Below are 20,996 nucleotides of genomic sequence, written 5' to 3' on the forward strand. Positions count from 1 at the left end.
GCCTTTTTAAAAATCTGAGTGATTTCTCAAATAGTACTGAAGGTTTGTAAGCAGAGCTGAAATGTTTACAGCCATACTCTATTCATATTTACTCAAAAGGAAGTCCCACCATGTGAATTGCAAGCTTGGTTACTTAATCTAACCAATAATTAACTGGCTTAAACTGTGCTCCTGTGAGGTTTTTTAAAAAATAAAAAGATTTATAAAAACTGCAGATAGCAAGGGCTATTTCAAATGGCATGTCCTTCAGTGTGAGAAAGGAGGGTGCCTGTAAGATACTGCGCACAAAGCCTTTAATTTTGGCTTTTTACATGCAAATTTATACAGATTTAATCACTCAACTAAAAATCATGCAGTCAATCACTCAATCATAATTTTTTAACCAGGTGACAGCCCTTGCAGTAACCAGCAGACAACCACGCAACATTGCTGGCTCAGAAACTGGCATTTTAAAAATAGTTCAGTCACTGCAAGCACTAAAACACTTCATCTGTATTTTCTTGGGAATGCTGAGGATGTGTGGTGGTTATAGATCACAGGAAAAGCCTGTTTAGATTTTCTTCTGTTGAGGAGATCTGCTTCTAATGGGACTCTTCCCTCCCCACCCCCTCCAGGTTGTGTACTACACTGAAATGTACAAAATCTTTGGTGACTTGACAGAACAGATTGATGAGCCCGGCCTGACGGATGAGCAGAGGCAGAAGGAGAACGAAGCCAAGCTGAATGAACTGAGAGCCCTTTCCATTGTGGCTGATGACTGACCTGCAACTCGGACGCTCCAGGCTCACTGCTGTTGCTGCCACGTGGGGGAAATGGAGATTCCTCCTTGCTCCTCCTTCTCTAAGAACCTGGTCTTCTCTGGATTTTAACCGATTGTATATATGCTCGTCCAGATTGACATGGCATATGCACCTGGAGCTGCAGCTCCTGTGGGTTCCCTCCTGACTCTTCTTGATCCTGGGCAATAACCAATCATTGCCTTAAAACACTACTGTCAATTGCAAGCTTTTCACTGATGTTGGCTTTCTTTCACAGCATATTCAAAAATGTGTTTGCCTGGATGCTTTTTATCATAGTTATGTGAGACCCTGAATCGCCATAGTTGACCAGATTTAACATAGGATTTCACCTCTGTGCCCTTAAGAGACATCTTATCACAACTAGCAGTGGCACTGTTGAGTTTGTATGCCTTTGTGCAGTAGAATACTGTCAAAACAAATTTTTATACTGAGTTGCAGCATTATCATCCCTCCTCTCACCTGTATGTGGTTTAATTTTTCTGAGCCCAGAGGAAGACAGCTAGCATTTATAATGGTGGTCTCAGTGCAGCCCATATATAATTACATGGTCAGCCCTGTGGAGCTGTAGAACCTCTATGTGCAGTTGTATAAATAACCACTTGAATATCAGTTACAGGTTTGTAACCTGTTTTCCTGTGCCTCTGTTAACTACATGCAATCGGTAAGATTGCCTGCACATTGAGTATTGGAGATGGGATTAAGCTAAGGAGAGAGCACCACGTGTGGCGCCATTTTCTTAGGGGAAGCTGCTATGGAAGAGAGGTTCCCTTCCTTGATCTTCTCCCCACTTTACAACAAGGAAAGCATCTGTGCTGCTCAATATTTCCCACTCTTTTACAATTAAATAAAATGTATGGTGGTAGGTTACTCTTAAGTTCTTATGTTACCAATGAATCTAATTTTGTTTTTGCAAAAGGAAAAGGGGGGGGGGGGGAATCTGTCCTTGGCTATTTTTCCATCTTCCTTCTCTGTGCAACCACTGATACACGCACTGCTGCCCTCTACTGCCTGAAAAGGCCAGTCTAAAGCAGCATGGACCTGTTGCATGAGAACAGAGTTGAATACATGAGGCAGCAGCAGCAGCAGCAGCAGCTAGAACTAGCTGCTAAGGGAACAGAGGCGCTGAGCTGAGTTTTGATGAGTTTAAGAGGAGGCAGCTGTGTGAGATGTCTATATTTTATGAACTATATAGATTATTTTAAAAACTCGGTACTCCTTCCCTCTCGGTACCTGTTTAGCATACTGGTTATAGCATAATGCCAACAATTTTAAAACCCAATGAACCAGTCTTAAAAGCCATTGTGAAATTAGGCTCACTCCTTGACAATGCCTCTCAGCCAGAAATACTTTCCCCAAAGCAGCTTCTCCCTACCACGTGAGGGATCATCATTGCATTAAATAATGCCCCTACCTCTGGAGATAACAAGTATGAGGCATGGAACAGAGTGCAGGAATGCACCACATTGCCTTTTGCTTTATTTCAAGTTTTGCTTTATTTCAGTCAGTGGGAGATGGGTTGCTGTGCCATGTAAGCTGCTATTTGCGGGCCTACTTATGTATAAAGTCATTGGCTAACTGTTTCATTAAGCAGCATCTGAATGATCACTGTATGTCGGCTGCATGTGTTTCTCTCTAATTAAGACAGGCAGATTTCACTCAAAAGCAAAAAAGGGCAGCACAGCCTTCTGAGGAAAAGACTTTTATAAAAGGGAACCTGGTCAGTTAAATACAAGTTGTTACCACATTTACAGACTAAAAGCAACACATCCAGAAGAGACAGACCACCTGAGGATGGGGAAACAGGTGGCCAGAGCAGATGCAACCAACAGTGACTGCAGAAGAGGGCTCACCCCGGCTTTGGACAGTCCCCCACCCACCTGGCCTGCCGCTACTCTGCTAAAGGCTACCACAGGGACCCAAGGGGCTACCTACCACAGCCATCCTGCCATTGCTACTTCCCCAAAATGGAAGTTAAATGCACTGCAGCCACCCTACCGCCTAAGACCATACCTGGTGGCCGATAACTTTGCTTACATTTGAAGACTGGCGAAAACACAGCAGATTGCTAAGCCTTTAAAGCTACATCTTGCAAGTGAGTGACTCAAAACTGCCAGAGAGGGAACCAGATGGCATTGTTTTCCTTAGAATGGCCAGCACGCAGCACTGAATGTATGAGGGTCCAAAGTCTAACCCACAAAACTGCAACAGTCACAAACTAGCCTGCAGCACTGAATGCATAATCTGTTGAGGATATAAGCCAGGAACCACTGTGTTGGCTTCATCTGATGTTTAAAGTCCTGCTATTTCTTTTGCAGCCTTCTCAGACCACCTTTTAATCAAGAGGCAGGCAGAATGCCACCTTCTTGAGCAAAAGCTGTGGGGCAGGGAGGGAGAGAGGGCTTGAGGAGAAGAGAACAAAATTCTCCATGCAGCACAAAGAGGCCAGCCATGCCCTGTCCTTTGGTGCAGTCAGCACCTGTTGTCTGTTACCAAACTGGGCTTTAAAAAATCCCTTCTAGTACTTGCTACTGGCAGACAGCTTGCGAATACCTGCATGGTAGCTTCTCCACTTCACACAATAGACCATCAAAACTCCTACTTAATGGGTACTCCTCCTTTAAACAGTAATGGTGGCTCCAGCATATGAACTGTGATTCCCAGCCATGTTTAGGCTCGGTGGCCTTTCTGCCAACACACACAAGCCAGAGGTGGCGGAGTGGGCGAAGGAGGAACTCCAGCTCCAGCCTCTCACATGGCAGTGAAAGGGTTGAAGGTTTCAAAGGCTTACCCAGACTGCTAACCCTCAGCCCAAAAATATCAAACCAAGGTACAGATCTTCCCTGCCAAGCTGCTTCTCCAGGGAGTGTCAGTTGCTGGAAACGGCTGTGGGTGTTGGTTCCTTCTTTTCTAGGCAATTATTGGTCTGAAAGAGACAAAAGACAAAAGAAGCACAATAGTAAGAAAAGCAAACATTCAATTTATTTCATTCTCGTTCCCTTCTCCAGTCTTAAGACGATTTATCAGCAAAAATCAAACAAAACAGCACATAAAGAAAAACTTTTAGGTAAGTTGCAGGGACTGAACAGATTTCCAGGACGACAACACTGGCACATTGTTGGGTGCCTTTTTATCCCCCCCCCCTTTACTTTTTTAAAAATTGAAAAATTCTCATACAGTGATACATGTCTCAGAGGTGACATGCCACTCCTGCCTCGCCACAGTATGCTGCAAACTAATTCATCCCTCACCACTACAATTCCCAGCACATTGAACTACAGTTTCCAGGATGCTTTGGGGGATGCCATGTGCTTACGTGTACAGTAGATTTGCCAGAGACACTTCTGCAAATGGCTTATAGCTGATCTAAACATATGGAGAAGGCATACAGTATAGCTTTCCTAGATTGCCTCATATAAACAACAACAAAACAGTTGGGAGTGGGAAACACACATTTGAATGTTCCCTCTTTCAAAAACTCCTAGCCCATAGAAAGTGATCATATTCTTGGAAAAGGGATCCAAGCCACCCATTTTCAAGATGTAGTGCCTTTTTTAACTACTTAAAATGAACATCTCCCAGTGTTTTGGGTAAGGATATGGAAATAACGGGCAATTAGGAGCTAAGCAGGTCTGGAGAATCCATGACCCTCCAGATGTTTCTGGACAACTCTCACAACCCCCAACTATTTTCATACTTTCTGGGGCTGATGGGAGTTGGGAGTCCAGCAACATCTGTCCCCAGACCTGGAGCAGCGACATGGAATGACTAGAAGACTTGGGTCTCGGTTTGCCTCTCCATTCCTAGACCGAATCCGCAGGTAGAAATAAACTGGCTTCTGTATTTGTCCAGAGGCAAAGACTGAGCAAGACAGAAGTCCTCCTGACACCAGCTTCAGGTTTGAGGGAAAGTAGATCCAATTTGTATTAAGTCATGCACTTTACACTGTCTGCAGACCTAAGCACACATACCAGGGAGTAAGCCCCGTGCATAAGTTAGTGGAACTTACTTCCAAGTAAATAAATATGTATGGAATCAAAGAGCAGAGATTTGACAGTGCGTTCTTGAGACAAAAGTCACTGCCAGGAATGAGACTGATTCCTGAGTCTCCACAGTCCCTCCATCTTTGCCATAAGGACAAAGTAGAAGAGTTGCAGGGCCATGGCATGGCAGTCCAGAGTTGCCTGTTCAGCATCTCACACAAATGAACATTTATAAGTTTACCAAGCCAATTGCCACCAGAATCCACTGTTTGTGGAGCAGCATGCAGGGACGACAACTTGAAAACTTCTGACACCAGATAGGCTCCGTCCTAAAATATTCCGCAGGTTCCAGATTACCTTCTCAATTATCTTCTGGATTTCCAGCTGCAGTGGAATCAGGCGCTTCTTATTCTCCAGCAGCAGCCTCTGGAAACTGGATTTTTGTCTCTCGTTCCCCTTGCACTGCTCCTCCATCTCAGTGAGGCGCTTCTGCAGCTCTTGAACCTCCAACGTCAGGGCCTTGTTGGAAGCCTCTGTTGTAGAGAAGCGAACCTGGGTCTCTTCTGTAAGCCCAGCACAGAGGGTAGAATCAGATTCCAGGAAGTAACACAATGGACTGAGATCAGAGCAGTGCTAACTCCCAACACCAGGAACAAAAGCCATTGTTCTGAACTCACACAGCAGGTGACAAGAGTGAAGGCAGAAATTCAAAGTATCTCAAAAAGGGAAGCTGGAGGAGATATTTATATATGGCCGTGGTATATAAATTGGGGGAAGGGCCCTGGCAACACATGCCCTGGAAACCAGACCTTGTTCCATGGGAACACAGAGGTGGCTTCTGCTCTGTTCCCTAGTGCAAGCAGGAGCAACAAACCACAATCCCTGGCCAATCATGTCTGAATGGGATTGTGGTGGTTCCACTCTGAACCAACCTTGGCTACAGATTGTGGTTTCTCTTACGTGCTCGTGAGGATGAGCAAAGTGGCATAAATGAGTGCATTCACAGTAGACCATAACTGTGGTTTACTATGTTATCCAAATTAGGCCTTTAAGTATATGGACCCAACTCCACTTAGAAACTCCAGCTAGCCCACTCTCTGCCTCCAGCTCAAATTCTTGGAAAGTCAAGCAGGTATGAGTAGCCAAAAACAGGCAAGCAGCATTAGCCTAGAATCACTGCAGCCCCACCAACCCCAAAGGTTCTATCAACAATGGTTCCACCACTCAATGCTTTGTTGCATTAGGTGCCAACTGCACTCCTGCATCCAATTCTTGTTGGCTTTCATTTGCCTAATATATTCTGATCAAAAGAGCCCTGCCATTCATCAGATGTAAGTGCTTTGTATGAGTGTGCCCAATGAACTGCTCCATGTTGTTGAGAGGCTAAAGCAAGGCAGGTGCTTTCCCTTGAATTCTGGCTTGGTGCAGCTTCTTGGGGATACGGTACAGCAGGGGTGGGGAACTGGATCTAGACAGGATGCCATATCTTATCCCTTGTGGTGACATCCAATTGTCAATCTCCTAGCATAGCAATGTCAAGTCACTTATTTTGCCCATGAGTTTTGTGGAACAGTTTTCAAAACCTGACAGCTGATAATTGGGTCTTGCAAACCTTTTGGGCTGAGGCAAGTCTTTACCTGCCCTGCAGCTGGTATCACCTGCGTGGACATGGCTTGACCAAAATGGTCCTGGGACCAAATGGAGAGCCTGGCAGGCCTAATGAGACCCATGGACCACAGGTTCCCCACTCCAAGCCTTCACAAGATGAGCCGATCCTAACCATGTGTGGCTCACCCAATTTGAGCTCCAACGTGTGGATTTTGTTCTCTAGATAGAGTCGGCTGTTTTCTGTCTGTTCTGCCTTTTCCAGCAGTTTCCCTACATTAAGGACAGCCCCATTGTATGAAACCAGGTTGCCGGACTGAGACTCTGGAGAATACTTGGTAGGCACCTCAGGCACAGAGATGGATGAGCACAGTAGATTGAGGTTCCCTGTAAGAACAAGGCAACATTTACTCTGCTTGGTTTTGAAACGGAGCATCCAGAGACAGGGAATGGGAACCAAGGGCAGAAAAAAAACCCTTTCAGATTACTTTTGTGCTACAGTTTCCAGCTCCTCCCATTGTGGGTTAGAAAGCTCTGTTCTCTGCTTCCTCCAATCACACACAATTGCCACCATCCCAAAGCTGAGCACACCCTTTAAAGATGGGTTGAAAGAGATTCTACAGAAGTAACTTTTCCCTTCCTTGCATCACTGCAGAGTCACTAGTGGCAGGCTGGGCAACATGTACACTGCCCCATGCATTCAGGAATCGGGACAGGGCAGAAGAATATTGGGAGTGCTCCCTAGCAGAACTAGTCATAACTGGGTGGTCAGTAAATAGGACCAGAAACCACTGATCATGTGTAAGAGCTAAGCCGAAACTGTTGAAGAGTTCTAGCTCAGAAGGAAAAATAAAGGGATCCTTCTACCCATGAAGCTCTATGCAACTGAACAGCCCCTTCCAACCCCACACTGAGTACCTACCTAATGGCTCCTCCTCAGGGCCTGGCTCAGTCCCTTCCTGTCGGCTGTAGCGTAGGCTGCGGTAACGGCACACGAACTGCGTCACCACCCTGTTCACCAGGCGCTTCACCTGCCACCAGATGAGACACCCCCCCTCCATGAATGGCACTGGAAAAGGCCGCAAACAGATCCTCATACCCTCAGCGCTAATCAAGAAGGTCTCAAGTCATTCAAACCTCCAGCAAAAGCAGGGGAGAAATCAGATTGGCACTCACCTGCTCTTTGCAGAGATGCAGCCCCAAGGTGAGAAGCACCTTTTCCATATCCCTCCTGTGCAGGTAGCCGCAGAAATTCAAGTCAAAGTACATGAAGGCAAGGAGAGCATCCAGTGGCAACACAGCACTTGGGTCCAGCTCTCTGGGCTGGGGAAGGGTGGTGGAAGAAAAAGTAGAAGGCTGTTCAAACTGCCAAGGCGTCACTTCCCTTCTACTACAGAGGCCATTCCCTGCGCTTTCACTATAGGCTAGATTTCAACAGTGAACTGTTAGGGACTAAGCCTCCCCGAGCCAAAGACTGCATATCTACTGCATATCCACAGCTGACTCTGAACATGTTGGTGAGATTTAGTCTCAGCAACTAGGAACGGTCAGGCTTCTGAGATCAGCTCCTATCCTGCACCCAGGAACCCACTAGGTATCAGAGACAAGCCTAGTTAAAACTGGACCAGAACGATATTGAAACGGCACTAGGTGTTGAGAAGCCTTGGGGGCAGCACAGGCTAATCTAGAACTGGTAATATTACAAACAGGCATCTCGGGCAAAACAAAAAACTGCTCTCATATTTATTTTCTTGCTATGGAAAATAAATGAGAGACAGCAAATTCTAGGATTTTGAGGAAGAAAAATCCACATGGATAAGTCTTGTCACAAACCATGGGATACAGAGCTTATAAAAAAATAGCAGCTGCTGGAATTCTTAGGAACTCCACTTTTCCTTGTACAAGCAACACGTTTCTAATTCACATAGGTATGAAGAAAGACATCAAGGCAAAAGGGACAGCTTTTACATAATGCTTAAAAACCCAGAAGATACCCAGTTGGGAATTCTGATACTGAGAAATCAGCATCCTTTTCTACAACCCAAGCCCCAGCCACAATTCCCGGGGCCACTGGCCTAAAGAGTTCAAAGCAGACTTTGAGAAGGAGGGGATTTGTCACTGACCACATCATGAAGGGAGGAGAACTCCATCTCTGATTGGTTGGATGCAACTGATCTCACTTCAGCATCTTCTAACTTGACACCTGTGGAGAATGCAGCATGACTGGCTTCAGATGCTGACCTCTGCTCAGTGCTTACCAAGAGAGACTTGAGTGAATACCAGCGTCTTCCAAAGTACAATCTCACTGAGCAGATACCACTGGCTTGTGTGAAATGTACAACAGACCAGAGAAAGGAACCCAAGGATCCTACTCTTGCCCTACTAGGCATAAGGAAAACCTATGGAAATGCTCCTTTCAACTTACATCTTCCTTGCAATTAAACACACTGATAGGTGCAGCTGTCTTCAGGCAGCATCATGGCTATCCCAACCTTTACATATGTGGGTACACACACATACACTTTTCAATGAGAGCAGCCATATCTTAACACTGCACTGTAGGATTTCTGCATTTCCCAGAGTACCTACCAAAATCCTCCTCCTCCTCCTCTCTCAGCAGCAGCAAGTCATCCTCTAGGCTCAGATCACACAGCTCATCTGTAGAATCCTTCGATTCCACTTTGACATTCCCACTGACCTCCTCCTTGGCTGAACTGGCCCCATCTTGACCTGGAGGCTTCTTCTCGGTATCCCCAGCCTCCTCCTTCTACAGGAATGAAAAACACATAAACAGAACTCTTCCAAATTCTGCAGTTTGTACGAATTATGAAAATTTGAGTACATATACATAATCTCTTGTTTCTGCATAATCGGTTTGGTTTTGGCTGGTACTGAGAAGTCCCCAAAAGCAGAAACACAGTTACTGTCCATGATCACTGCGAATGTAAGTTAGCCACCCACTCTGGCTTCTGAGATGTCAGCAGGCATTGCCCACACACTATCAAGCACAGCCACAACAGCTGGAAATTTGCAGTCCAGTACTCCAATCCTTCCATGGATGCTTTCAAAAGCCACCAGGTGCTCTTAGACCCAGTATGAGGAAGGCGAGACATACCTGCATCACCTAAGCAACTGAGGCCACTTTGCTATACAGTGGTACCTTGGGTTTACAACTATAATCCGTTCCGGAGGTCCAGTTGTAAACCAAACCAGGTTGTAACCCAAGGCGCGCTTTTGCCAATGGGGCCTCCAAAAAAATGGGTTGTAATCCCCCCAAAACGGGTTATAATCCAAAAAAGGGACACGCACTTCCGGGTTTGACGTGTTTGTAATCCAAAACAGTTGTAATCCAAAGCGGTTGCAAACCAAGGTACCACTGTACTAACGGGCCAGAGAGGCACGTCACCTCACCTGAGCATCCTTCTGGCTATTTTCCAGGGCTTCCTCTGCCCCAATATTCTCCTGAGGCTCTTCTCTCAGCTCATTCTCTCCCTCCTTCTCTGATTCGGCTGCTTTCTCCTGCTCGGGGTTCTTTGCCTCCACTGACTCCTTCTCTGGTAGGGCCAGTAATGCCTTGTAGAGCTTATAACCAAAATCCCGTTGCAGCATCTCCTGGAAGAACTCTGCCACCACTGCCACCTCAGGGGTGGAAAGAGAGAGAGAGAGAGAGAGAAAGCAGTGAGCAAGAAACAAGGAAAGATCTTGATGCCTACATCAGCCACAGAAGTGGGTAGACACTTGCATGCAAGCAAAAATCTCAAAGCTGAACATACCAGGTATGAAAAACTTCATAAGGCAATCTTATGCTCGTATAAACTGCAATTCACTCTACGTTAGACCTATCTGCACCAAGCCTCCTTAACATTCTTCTCCCCTCGCTCCAACTGCAAAGGCTCATCCACCACCACCCTCTAGAAACACACCTTCTGAAGGTCCTACTGATCACAACACTGCTGTCTGCGAGGGAAATAGGAAGCTGCTCTTTACACAGTCAGACCTCTGGTCCATCTGCTGCAGTACTGCCTACACTGACTGGCAGTGACTCTTCAGAGAGGACATGGGGGCATTTCTAGTCCTATGTGGAGAGGCCGAGGATTGAAACTGGGACCTTCTGCATGCAAAGCAGATGTTCTACTCTTCTTCTAGCATCCTCTCCTCCCATGCACCCCTTATGCAAGCAGGTGGCTGGAGCAGAGGAAGTAGCAGACATTCATGGTCACACCAGAGCTTCCTCAGTAACTTCTACGAGTTTCCATGAACGTCAAACACCATAAAAGCTGATAGGAACATAAGTGTGGTAGCTTGCCTGAGATATGTGCCCCAAAAGGCAAATCTCAAATTTCAGCTAGAAAGAGGAGGTGCCAAGAGAAGCCAGAAGAAGAGAGTCTCCCTGTAGAAGCCAGATCCCAAAGAAAATGAAGCCTACCTCAAAGGAGAGCTTCTCCCGCTGCCGCCTGTACTCCAGCAGGGTGCAAAGGGAGATGTTGGTGCAGCTGGGCTGGCCCCCCTGCAGTGCCGGCTGCAGGTGAGCAACAATGGTAGGCTCCAGGGGAGGAGCTGGAATCTCTGGCTCAGGTGCTGAGGTCTCAAGAGCTGGCTCAGGGACAGGTTCAGCTGAGTCTACCTCCTGTTCGCTGGACTCCTGCTTGAAGCCTTCTTCAGAGGACTGCACAGTTTCCTCTTCCTGTTTAGGAACATACTCATTTCAGTAAGCACTGGGTGCAACAACCCCTAATTTGGATGAAGTACATACTCCTGAGCCAAGGCTAATGTCTAGCTTCAATCTGAAGCCAAAGCCAAAGCCTGCTCCCAACTGTGTTCTTAAACTGGTGGCGTGACCCCACAAAGCCTGGGAGACAAGGACTGTCCCATGACTGAAGTCATAGGAACCTAGAAAGCTGTCTTATTCCAAGTCAGACCAACAGCCCATTGAATACTGTCTACACAGAAGGGCAGCAACTCCCTAAAATGGGTTTCAGGCAGGGTTCTCATCCAGCCCTACCTGTAGATGCTGGGAATCAAATGGCCCTTCTCCCAAGTGGTATAAAAGTGCCTTAAGTAAATAAATAAAATATTTAAAAACCCTCCTTTTAAGCTATCATGCTGTAGGTTACCGGGTGCCTCTGATTTCTCTCTGCTCTGGTTAACTTTCTGTCCAACACCAACCCGTTCTTACCATCTCCCCTTTCTCTTCTGATGGTGCAGCAGCTTTTTCTGCTTTCTGCTTGCATGAGGCCTCCCATTCTTCAAGAGATGGCATGCAGCTCCAAATGTCTGGCAAGAAGACCACTGTCCTCTCCTGATGAGATGGGTTTCCCTCACGCAGGTATCTGAACTCTGCAAACCGGAACCTGATGAGCAGGGATGGGAGAGAGAATTGAGACACAACAGGACACAAAAATGCCCCTTCTCAGGAGGGCTGTACAGTCCCACCAAGCTCTTCTGCTGCAGCTGGTGTGCAGGCTTTCCTTGGTCACTGAGACCAAGAGCCTTTTAGGTCTTGATCAATCCTATCTGTTCCAAGTCTATGCCTCTCCTGGTAGTCCCAAAAGGAAAGAGCTGGGTGCATCCCAGGTCAGTTACAGGACTCAGGGTGGTTCCTGCTAAACACTCTCCATCCCACCCATGGAGCCAAGGCCAAAGTAAATCAGGATCAGCCTCCTTGAGAGATCACACTAAATTCAAGAAGTAGAGTGGGGATGGCTTGATTGCAAATGCAGAAAGTGTGCAGGGATGCAAGACTCCCACAGGAAGTTGCCTCATTCCTAGAGAAGCAGCAAAACACAGAATGATTTCTGAAAAATGCAGAAATGTCACAGCAATGAGCCAGTAAGTACTGTGAGGATTCCTTCCCCAAAGGTCACAAGAGGGGACTCAGACACTGAACTACACACACTAAGCTCTACAAATTAGATAATGAGGATATACTTAAATGACCTGTGTATGTAATGCTATTTGCATTTCTCCCTTTTTGGAAAAAAAGAACCTACAGAATGGATTTGTCAGCCATCAGGATAGAGGAGGAGGAGGAGGAGATGGGACTCCTGGGATATTGACTCATACCAGCCAGCAGCCAGCAATGCAGGGACTTTTTTGCCTGTAGTGTGGAGGAGAGCAACCTGCAGCTCTCAGCCTTATTTCAGGTGGGGGGGGAGGGGACGGCAGAAAGCGAGGGGGAAAGGGGTGCTCCACTCGCAACTACTGATTATCCCTGAAAGAACGAGGTCCACATCAGAAAAACGGTTCCCCACCCTAGCTGTACTGTGTGGTCAGGCTCATTTGTTCCCATCATCTGACAATACTAAGGAGGTCACACACATTCCTGGACTCCCTTTCCTCAACAGCATCACCAATTCTGTTCTAAAAATACATATATAGATTCAACATAGTCTCATAAGTGTTCATCTTTTGCTTTGGGGAAATATCTTTCAAAAGCTGATCTCTCCCCACTCCAAGCCCCATTACCACCACCCGTTTTTAAGCTGCACCTTAAAATGATTTTCAGTTCTTTTGAGTCTTCAATATATTCAGGGATCTGAACAATTTGTATCTTCACACATTACACAACAGCAGGCGTGGGTTTGGCACCAAACACACACTCAATTGGCAGATTAACTCAAACCTCTGGAGAGGCCTCTCTCTATGCCAGCACATGTTCTCAGCATTCACACTTTACATGTACATGTATAACATGTTTGGCATTCACCTAAAGAAGAGAATTGTGTCTGCAGCAGCCATTAATCTAGCATACCACCTTCCCGAGTACAGACCAAACCAGCTTTTAAGATCTTCCAAGGAAACCCTGTTGGTTGTCCCTGCTGGGTTTGCTGCTTGGCAACAACATGGAAGTTGGCATTCTTGGTGGTGGCATCCGCCTTTGGAATTTCCTCCCTCAGGTGGTTGCAGAAACAGAGGCAGTAAACAGCTTTAAATACATATATGCTTACCCAAAGTTCCCTGGACTCTGATTCCTAATGCTTATAATTTTTTTCTCTTTATGCACCACTCAGTTTTATCTATGGTATAAAATACCTTCTGTTTTAGTTAGCTTTTTAAAAGTTTTAATTTATTGTATTTTTATAAGAATTGATACTGCCCCACATCTGCACGATGCCCTTTAAAGCAGTATCATTCCACTTTAAAGAGCTGTGGGCTTCCCCCAAAGAATCGGGCGGGGGCATTAAAGTTGTGAGGAGATCCCTATTTCTCTCATAGGAATATATCATCAATTCCTTATAGCTTTGTGAGCGGAATCGTCTCCTAACAACTTTCAACCTCCTTAACAAACTGCAGCTCCCACAGCCCTGTGGGAGAAGCCACAGGTGTTTAAAATGGAATGATACTGCCTTAAATATATAGTGAACAGACCTCTATGTTGCAATATAGACAACCTGACAAAATAACACAACACGATGGCCAATAACAATGGCACTAAACACTATAGACTAATACAAATGATCAGAAATTGCAACCAAAGTCTCTAAATCTTCTTCACCGGTCGTGGTGGAATAATTCAAAAGTTCGATATATACATAATCTGTCACCGAATATCGCCGGAACAGAGTTTCCAGATAACCAATCTGTTTTGTTCAATGCTTCATCAGCCAATCTTGATCAATTCTTCATCACCCAGACTTGTAAGAATTAATATGAGAAGGATGCAGTTCAATTTCTTAACAAGATGTAAGTAAATATAAATGCTGTAGGAAATATGCTCTGGATCAGTGCTGATATGATACGGTAGTCACTGATGCTGGTAACAAATTGTAAAGAACATAATATAGTTAGCCACAAGTGAAACTAATATACTGTAAGGAAAATTAAAGACACAGCACAACATTAACAGCAAGAATGCCTGACATAAGTAGATAAATAGGTACTGCTGCGGCGGGAAGGCACTAAACTCCAGATGAAAACAGTACCCCATCCAGTCAGTGGATCATAATGCAATTAAATAAAACAATGAAAATCTAACTAGCATATTTCCTACAGCATTTATATTTACTTATATCTTGTTAAGAAACTGAACTGCATCCTTCTCATATTAATTCTTACAAGTCTGGCTGATGAAGAATTGAACAAAACAGATTGGTTATCCGGAAACTCTGTTCCGGTGATATTTGGTGACAGATAATGTATAGATCAAATTTTTGAATTATTCCACCGTGACCGGTGAAGAAGATTTCGAGACTTTGGTTGCAATTTCTGATTGTTTGTATTAGTCTATAAATAGTGTTTAGTGCCATTGCAATTGGCCATCGTGCTGTGTTATTTTGTTCAGCTTAAATGTATAGTGCACAGGTGGGGCCATTGGTTTACTATTATAATCCTTTCCCCCATAAGTCAGTTAAGTGATTTCTTTGTCTACTGTGGTATATACATTTTATGAATAAATAAGCTAGTGAGACAGCCAAACGCTACTGGAGAAGATCTACTTTCCATCCAAGTTGGCAACAGCTGCCCAATGAATACTGGCCCAGGACGGATTCCTTCCACAAAATCCAGTGATCAGCCAAGCTCTGTTGCTGATCTTGGCCTATAATGGTTCCAGAATCCAGAACTTGAGTGTCATTCATTCTGCTAGCCTCGCTCACTGCAGTTGCAGAAACATTTGACTTTGTTCAGCACTAGAGAACAGAAGAAGAGGGTCTCTGAGGAACGTGTACTCCAACCCAAGACTGAATTCAACAGGTGGCAAAGCTTTAAAGGCCCAGAAGCTCCCATCTTCCTACATCTGTTACTTCCCAAACAAGTCACATGTGCAGTCAGGTTTAAGCAAAATAAGATCTGTTGCCATGGTTACCCAGTGCAAGGAATCTATATATAGCCATGCTGCTACTAACCAAACCAATGTATTCCAGGTTCCGGCTTCTCCCCTCCATGTCGATTGGCTGGAGGTCTGATCTTATGAAGTATTCACTGACTCCAAGAAGCTCATGTGCAAAAGCATCTGCTGAACTTCCAGGGAACCAGTGGCACACAGTTCTCAGTTAGGATGGCAGCACAAATGGGCTTTCCCTTGAAGTAGCTCCCCAAGCCCCAAGAACTGAGCAAAAGCGCTTGAGCCTGGGCAATGAGACCCGTATCCACCCATGTTTTCTGCAACTCCACCTATTCTGTGTATTGATGCTTCCCACCCACAAAAAGGCTCTTGCTCCCCGCCCCCCGCCAGTGATGGCTCAAAAGGAGGCTGCCTTTGCTTCACTGCTACAGGTGAGAGGAAGGGGACCCAGAAGGTAAACAGAGGAGAGGATGCTCTCAGCTCACGAAGGGCAGAAACAACTTCATTAACTACAGAACTCTCCTCAGGTCTTTGATTCATGGGGTTATTTAAAGTACACACTAGCTCTTATCTGTTTTTTTGTTGTTGTTTTTTTTAAAGAAGCAGACTTGGAAAATGTGGTCATAATCCCAGACATTCCCATGCCAGACATGGGGAACCTCTGCCAGGCTATGGACCAGAATTAGGCCTGGCAGTTTCTAGACTGGACCTTGAAGCAATTTTCTCCAAACCACAAACACCTGCCCCACAGGCAGGTAAAGACATGGCTGCAAAGGAGCAATGAGGAACTTAAAGCATGCTGCTGATGGTTTCTTGAAAAGCGGGAGTTACTGACAAGCCCTTTTGAAATTGTCTATCTGCAGGCTTGGTTTGAATTCAAACCACACCTGTAGGCATTTATCTTCTGAAGAAGCAACAGGTTTGTGGGACTGCAAAGGGAAAATGTTAAGTTTCACAAATGGAAAAAACAGTGTTTGCTGTCCAGCACTAAGCTGCTGGTTGCTGCTGGCAAAGAGTTCCTTTGCGTTTGGCCCTGAGGACAGGCTCTAGCCTCTGGCCAAAAAAGATTCCCGACCCCTGCCATAGCCATTTCAGTTCTGCCAAAAAAGAAATTAGTGCTGTAGGCATTTCTGAAAAATAGCCCTCTTACATTGCAGCAATAAATTTCCAGAATAAAATCAACGTAATTTTGCATAGCACATGCATAAAGCTGAGACTCAACAAAACCGATTTGCTTGCTTTATCTCATTAAAAAGGCAAGCCACCTAGTGGCCAAGCTAGCCAAGCAATAATGACATGCTGGCGTGCTTCTGAATGATAAAATGAGAAACAAGGAACGGATCCTGTAGCATCTGAAAAATGAAGAGATTTGTGTTGTATCAATATTCATGGACTAAAAGTCCTCTTCACCGGATGCAATATTAGGCTTCTAGTCCAGGAAAGCTGATGCCACAGTTAAATCAGCCTCAAAGGTGCCACATAGTCATTTTTTAAAATTTGTTCTAACAGACTAATATGACTAGTGGGCTTTTGTATTGCTTGGCAGTATGAAAGTATGAACAGAAGCTTTACCCTCCACCCACCAATCTGGTCTCCCATCACAGGAGAAGCAATGGTGGCAGATGGTAAGCAAAAAGGGCCCCGGGCCCCGGGGACGACAATCCTGTGCTCTGGCACATGTTCCTTTGTTGCCGCCCGCCATAATCTGCTCAATACTTCTTCTGATCGCAGAGTCTTCTGTAGTCCCTGAGCATGAAGCTGCATGCACAGGCCGTCTGCTCCAAATCACAGACAAGTCCCTTCCTAACATTGACTTGTAGTTTCACTTTTTTTTCATTCTAGGCATTTATACCCAGCCTGCATTCATATGGTGCCCCAGGCAGCTTATGTAAAACCCTAAAAATATCAACATAAATAATGAACAATAAAAAATGAAAGTCACAAGCCATAAAAACAACACAGCAGCAACATTTAAAAGGGGGAAAGAAAAACAGAGATGAAAAGCTTGGAAACATAAAAAGGGGTTTGCATGGTGCCAAACAGACAGAAGAAGAGGCACTGGGGATATTCCCTGGAAAGGGGTTTCCACAGCTGGGGAACACAACCAAGAAGGAACTTCTTCCAGTCTCTACCCACCTCACTTCTGAAGGCAGGGGGGACACCCAGAAAGTTTTATGTTATAATGTGTTTTATTTTTGGCCCCGTTTCGACTATAGGATACAGTATGCCAACAGCAAAACAGGCATTTACTCTGCCTAAACGGGAAAGGGTCATAGCTCAGGGGAAGAACACATGCTTTGCATGCAAAAAGTCCCAGCTTCAATCTCCAGCATCTGCAGGTGGGCTGGAGGAAGGCTCCCTGCCTGAAACCCTGGAGCCACGGCCAGTCAGCGTGGAGACTCCTGGGCCAGATGGACCAATGGACTGACTCAGTATAAGGCAGCTGCATATGTTCCTACGACTATTAAAATCTACCTGGAAATTCAAAGATACAGTGGTGCCTCGCAAGACGAAAAGAATCCGTTCTGTGATTCTCTTCGTCTAGCGGTTTTTTCGTCTTGCGAAGCAAGCCCATTGACGGATTAGCGGATTAGCCGCTTATCTGCTGATCGGATCAGCTGATAAGCGGCTTAGCGGCTTAGAAAAGGGGGGGAGGGGAAAAAACCAGCAGGAACTCGCAAGACATTGTCGTCTTGCAAAGCAAGCCCATAGGAAATTCGTTTTGTGAAGCACCTCCAAAATGGAAAACCCTTTCGTCTAGCGGGTTTTCCGTCTTGCGAGGCATTCGTCTTGCGGGGCACCACTGTATGGTTACCAAGTATATCCCCCTTAACTCAATCAAACTGATCAGATCTACAGTGGTACCTCAGGTTGCAGACGCTTCAGGTTACAGACTCCACCAACCCAGAAGTACCTCAGGTTAAGAACTTTGCTTCAGGATGAGAACAGAAATCGGCACGGTGGCAGCGGGAGGCCCCATTGCTAAAGTGGTACCTCAGGTTAAGAACAGTTTCAGGTTAAGAACGGACTTCCAGAATGAATTAAGTTCTTAACCTGAGGTACCACTGCAATGGGACGCGGGTGGCACTGTGGGTAAAACCTCAGCGCCTAGGGCTTGCCGATCGCATGGTCGGCAGTTCGAATCCCCGCGGCAGGGTGAGCTCCCATGGTTTGGTCCCAGCTCCTGCCCACCTAGCAGTTCGAAAGCACCCCTAAGTGCAAGTAGATAAATAGGTACCGCTTTATAGCGGGAAGGTAAATGGCATTTGCGTGTGCTGCTCTGGTGCCGGCTTGCCAGAGCAGCTTCATCACGCTGGCCACGTGACCCGGAAGTGTCTCCGGACAGCGCTGGCCCAAGGCCTCTTAAGTGAGATGGGCGCACAACCCTAGAGTCGGACACGACTGGCCCGTACGGGCAGGGGTACCTTTACCTTTTACCTTTTTACCACTGTAATGATCATTCACTTGGGATCCCAGGTAACAAGATTCTATTGATTTCACATTATCAGTTTTGATGTAAACTTCCTTGAACATATCATGTGGAGAGGCAATATATAAATAAATAGGGGCTGGCTGATAGTTTGCATGAATCTCTCTCCAGCCCAGGGTGGGGAAACCTCAGGCCTGGCTCAGGGGCTGAATGTGGCTCTCAGGCCTCTCCCTGGGCGACTCCCCTTAGCAGCCCTGCTCCCCACCCTTCAGTGCTTTGGTCTGGCTAGAATTTGCCCCTGAACTAACACCTCTCGTTTCCTTGGATTGGGAGGTACATGTGCACTTTTGCAGAAAGGGAAGACGAAGGGTAGGATATAAATAAAGCCATTGCCCCACCCACCACTGGCATGCAGCCCCCGAAAAGTTGCCCACAAGGGAATGCAACCCCTGGGCTGAAATGTTCCCCACCCCAGCTCTAAACAGACCCATAGTCTCCAGTCCCAACACCACTTAGACTCACCACTTAGTGCAAGCACTCAAGTCCAAACCAATCTGCGCTTTGGTGCAACGGATGGCTGTGTGAATCAGAGCCATAGGGTTTGCAGCTGGGTCAGGACCGTCCAGAGATGGGGACCACTCCCCTCCAATCAGCACTGCTTCATCTGCTTTCTTTCCCAGCAAGAACTAAGGAAAGAGAGACTGTAAGGAGACATACTACCCAGATCTTGGAGGGTGACTGAGCTCAGGGAGATGCCTTGATTACCCCCAACTCCTGCTACCCCAGCCCCCAACCACACCTGACTAATCAGCATGGCTCCTTACCCACTGGAAGCTGGAAGAGACCAAAAGGCATCAAGTCTAACCTTCATGGCTAGAATAGCCTCTTACAGACCACAACCTGTCCAATCCAAAATGCAGGGAACCACAAGCAGGGCTGAAAACATGTTACTGTCAGCATCAGCCTCCCAGCTATAGAAAAGGAACCTCATCTAGGTTGAGTGCGGGGAATGGGGCAAGGGATCTAAGGCACTTTGTACATCATCCAGCTAGAAGACCTTAAGGAAGCCCAACTGTACCTGCTTCTAGAGAAGGCAGCCAACATCCCACAGTAGTTTGTAGGTGGGGGTAAGCTTGCTGTTGACCCCAAATGTATGCTCTCAAAAGCAATACCTACATCATCTAAAATCTTTGTCTCTAGATATGGTATTCCTGGTACCACAGAGGAAAAGGTGGGAATAAAAGCCCTTTCACAGGAGAAGAAAGTCGTTCCAGATCTCAATGGAACAGAAGTTCACTCCCACATAGGAAAAGAAATCGCAATATTCTGCCCATACATTTGTAATCTATTCAAATTTATTGTTTTAAACCATAGGTCAGGGCACTTGAGAATATATTCATCAATGTATTTTCCCTGAATCACTCTTCAGTCTCCCACCTGACCCTGCTTCTCAGATTTTGCCCCTTTATAGTTCTAACGCCACCTTATTTTCTTATCTTTTTCATGGATATTCTTCCCAGTTATCTGAGTAGCTTCACCCTCCCTAGTTCTTGCAGAAGGTTAAGAGTAAAGTCTGGCATCCCTCTAGGCTGCCCTCTCTTGAACCAGAAGATTCTCACCTTAATTTGCTTAGTTGGGTGCTCAAGACTCTCCCTCTGGTCACTGGGATCTTCAATATATAGCAAACAATTGCGGTAAAATTCTTCAATGCCCGGAGAAGAAAGCAGCAAAACCTACATTGAGGAGGGACCAATATCTTAGCAGAAAGGAAGAAGCATTTCATGTAGAAAGCTGAAGGTTCAATCCCTGGTATCTCAAAAAGGGAAATACCTCTGTCCAGGGTTCTAGACAGCTACCATCACATCAGAGTGGCTCTCTAGAGAGGATGGTCTGACTTGGTATAATATAGCTTCATGGGTACTAGAGTGACCTCTCCTCACTCCCACCCCCTATTGCAGACAGGCTATTGCATGGGTGATCCTGAAAAGGGGGTTAGCAAAATGTTATGCAACGGGTAAACTGTCCTTACATATTTTTATAGTTTTTAATTCATTGATACTGTTTTTAACTGCTGCTGCCTTGTATTTTTTTATGACCTTTTTAATAAAAAAACAACTGTAAGCCACGTCGAACATTTTAATGGAAAAACTGGCTATAAATGTCTTAGATATATAAAACACCAAGAAGGGCCAAGATCCTTCTCCAAATCCGACAATGCCACAGAGCCGTATGCAGAATCTGAAGAAGAGGATACTAGCTAAAGTGAAGGTGAAGGAAGTGGCACCAAAGCTTATGGTTTCCGTATGTCTGTTATCTTCAACAAACATACGTAGGCAGAATTTGATGTACAACAAAGAAGTCATCATCTTTACCACCTCTCTCATTTTTCTTCTTTAAAA

The 20,996-nt window shown here is 45.7% G+C and overlaps 2 protein-coding genes across 11 annotated transcripts in view; one reads left to right on the plus strand and one right to left on the minus strand.

The window, feature by feature from the left end:
* BIN3 (bridging integrator 3) overlaps positions 1–1,667 on the plus strand; it is a 147,682-nt gene extending 146,015 nt beyond the window's left edge. For all 5 annotated transcript variants that reach the window (XM_082200663.1, XM_082200666.1, XM_082200667.1 and 2 more), the window contains one exon: positions 615–1,667. In XM_082200663.1, coding sequence (XP_082056789.1) covers positions 615–761 — 147 coding nt within the window. In that variant the 3' untranslated portion in view covers positions 762–1,667. The remainder of the gene's footprint in view (positions 1–614) is intronic.
* An 816-nt stretch (positions 1,668–2,483) lies between these two features.
* The window catches only part of CCAR2 (cell cycle and apoptosis regulator 2), a 31,392-nt gene continuing 12,879 nt past the window's right edge, over positions 2,484–20,996 (minus strand). For 3 of the 6 annotated variants that reach the window (XM_082200275.1, XM_082200273.1, XM_082200274.1), the window contains exons 10-21: positions 20,217–20,330; positions 19,120–19,283; positions 11,562–11,736; positions 10,812–11,069; positions 9,797–10,024; positions 8,975–9,152; positions 8,509–8,588; positions 7,562–7,708; positions 7,308–7,416; positions 6,575–6,772; positions 5,138–5,343; positions 2,484–3,723 (exon numbers count right to left, since the gene is read on the minus strand). In XM_082200275.1, coding sequence (XP_082056401.1) covers positions 3,667–3,723; positions 5,138–5,343; positions 6,575–6,772; positions 7,308–7,416; positions 7,562–7,708; positions 8,509–8,588; positions 8,975–9,152; positions 9,797–10,024; positions 10,812–11,069; positions 11,562–11,736; positions 19,120–19,283; positions 20,217–20,330 — 1,914 coding nt within the window. In that variant the 3' untranslated portion in view covers positions 2,484–3,666. Of the gene's footprint in view, positions 3,724–5,137; positions 5,344–6,574; positions 6,773–7,307; positions 7,455–7,561; positions 7,709–8,508; positions 8,589–8,974; positions 9,153–9,796; positions 10,025–10,811; positions 11,070–11,561; positions 11,737–19,119; positions 19,284–20,216; positions 20,331–20,996 lie in introns of those variants that run through there. The other 3 variants (XM_082200276.1, XR_014213836.1, XM_082200277.1) reach the window with 3 other exon arrangements.

Source organism: Podarcis vaucheri (assembly GCF_965113315.1).
Source record: "Podarcis vaucheri genome assembly, chromosome: 15".
Classification (NCBI taxonomy): domain Eukaryota; kingdom Metazoa; phylum Chordata; class Lepidosauria; order Squamata; family Lacertidae; genus Podarcis; species Podarcis vaucheri.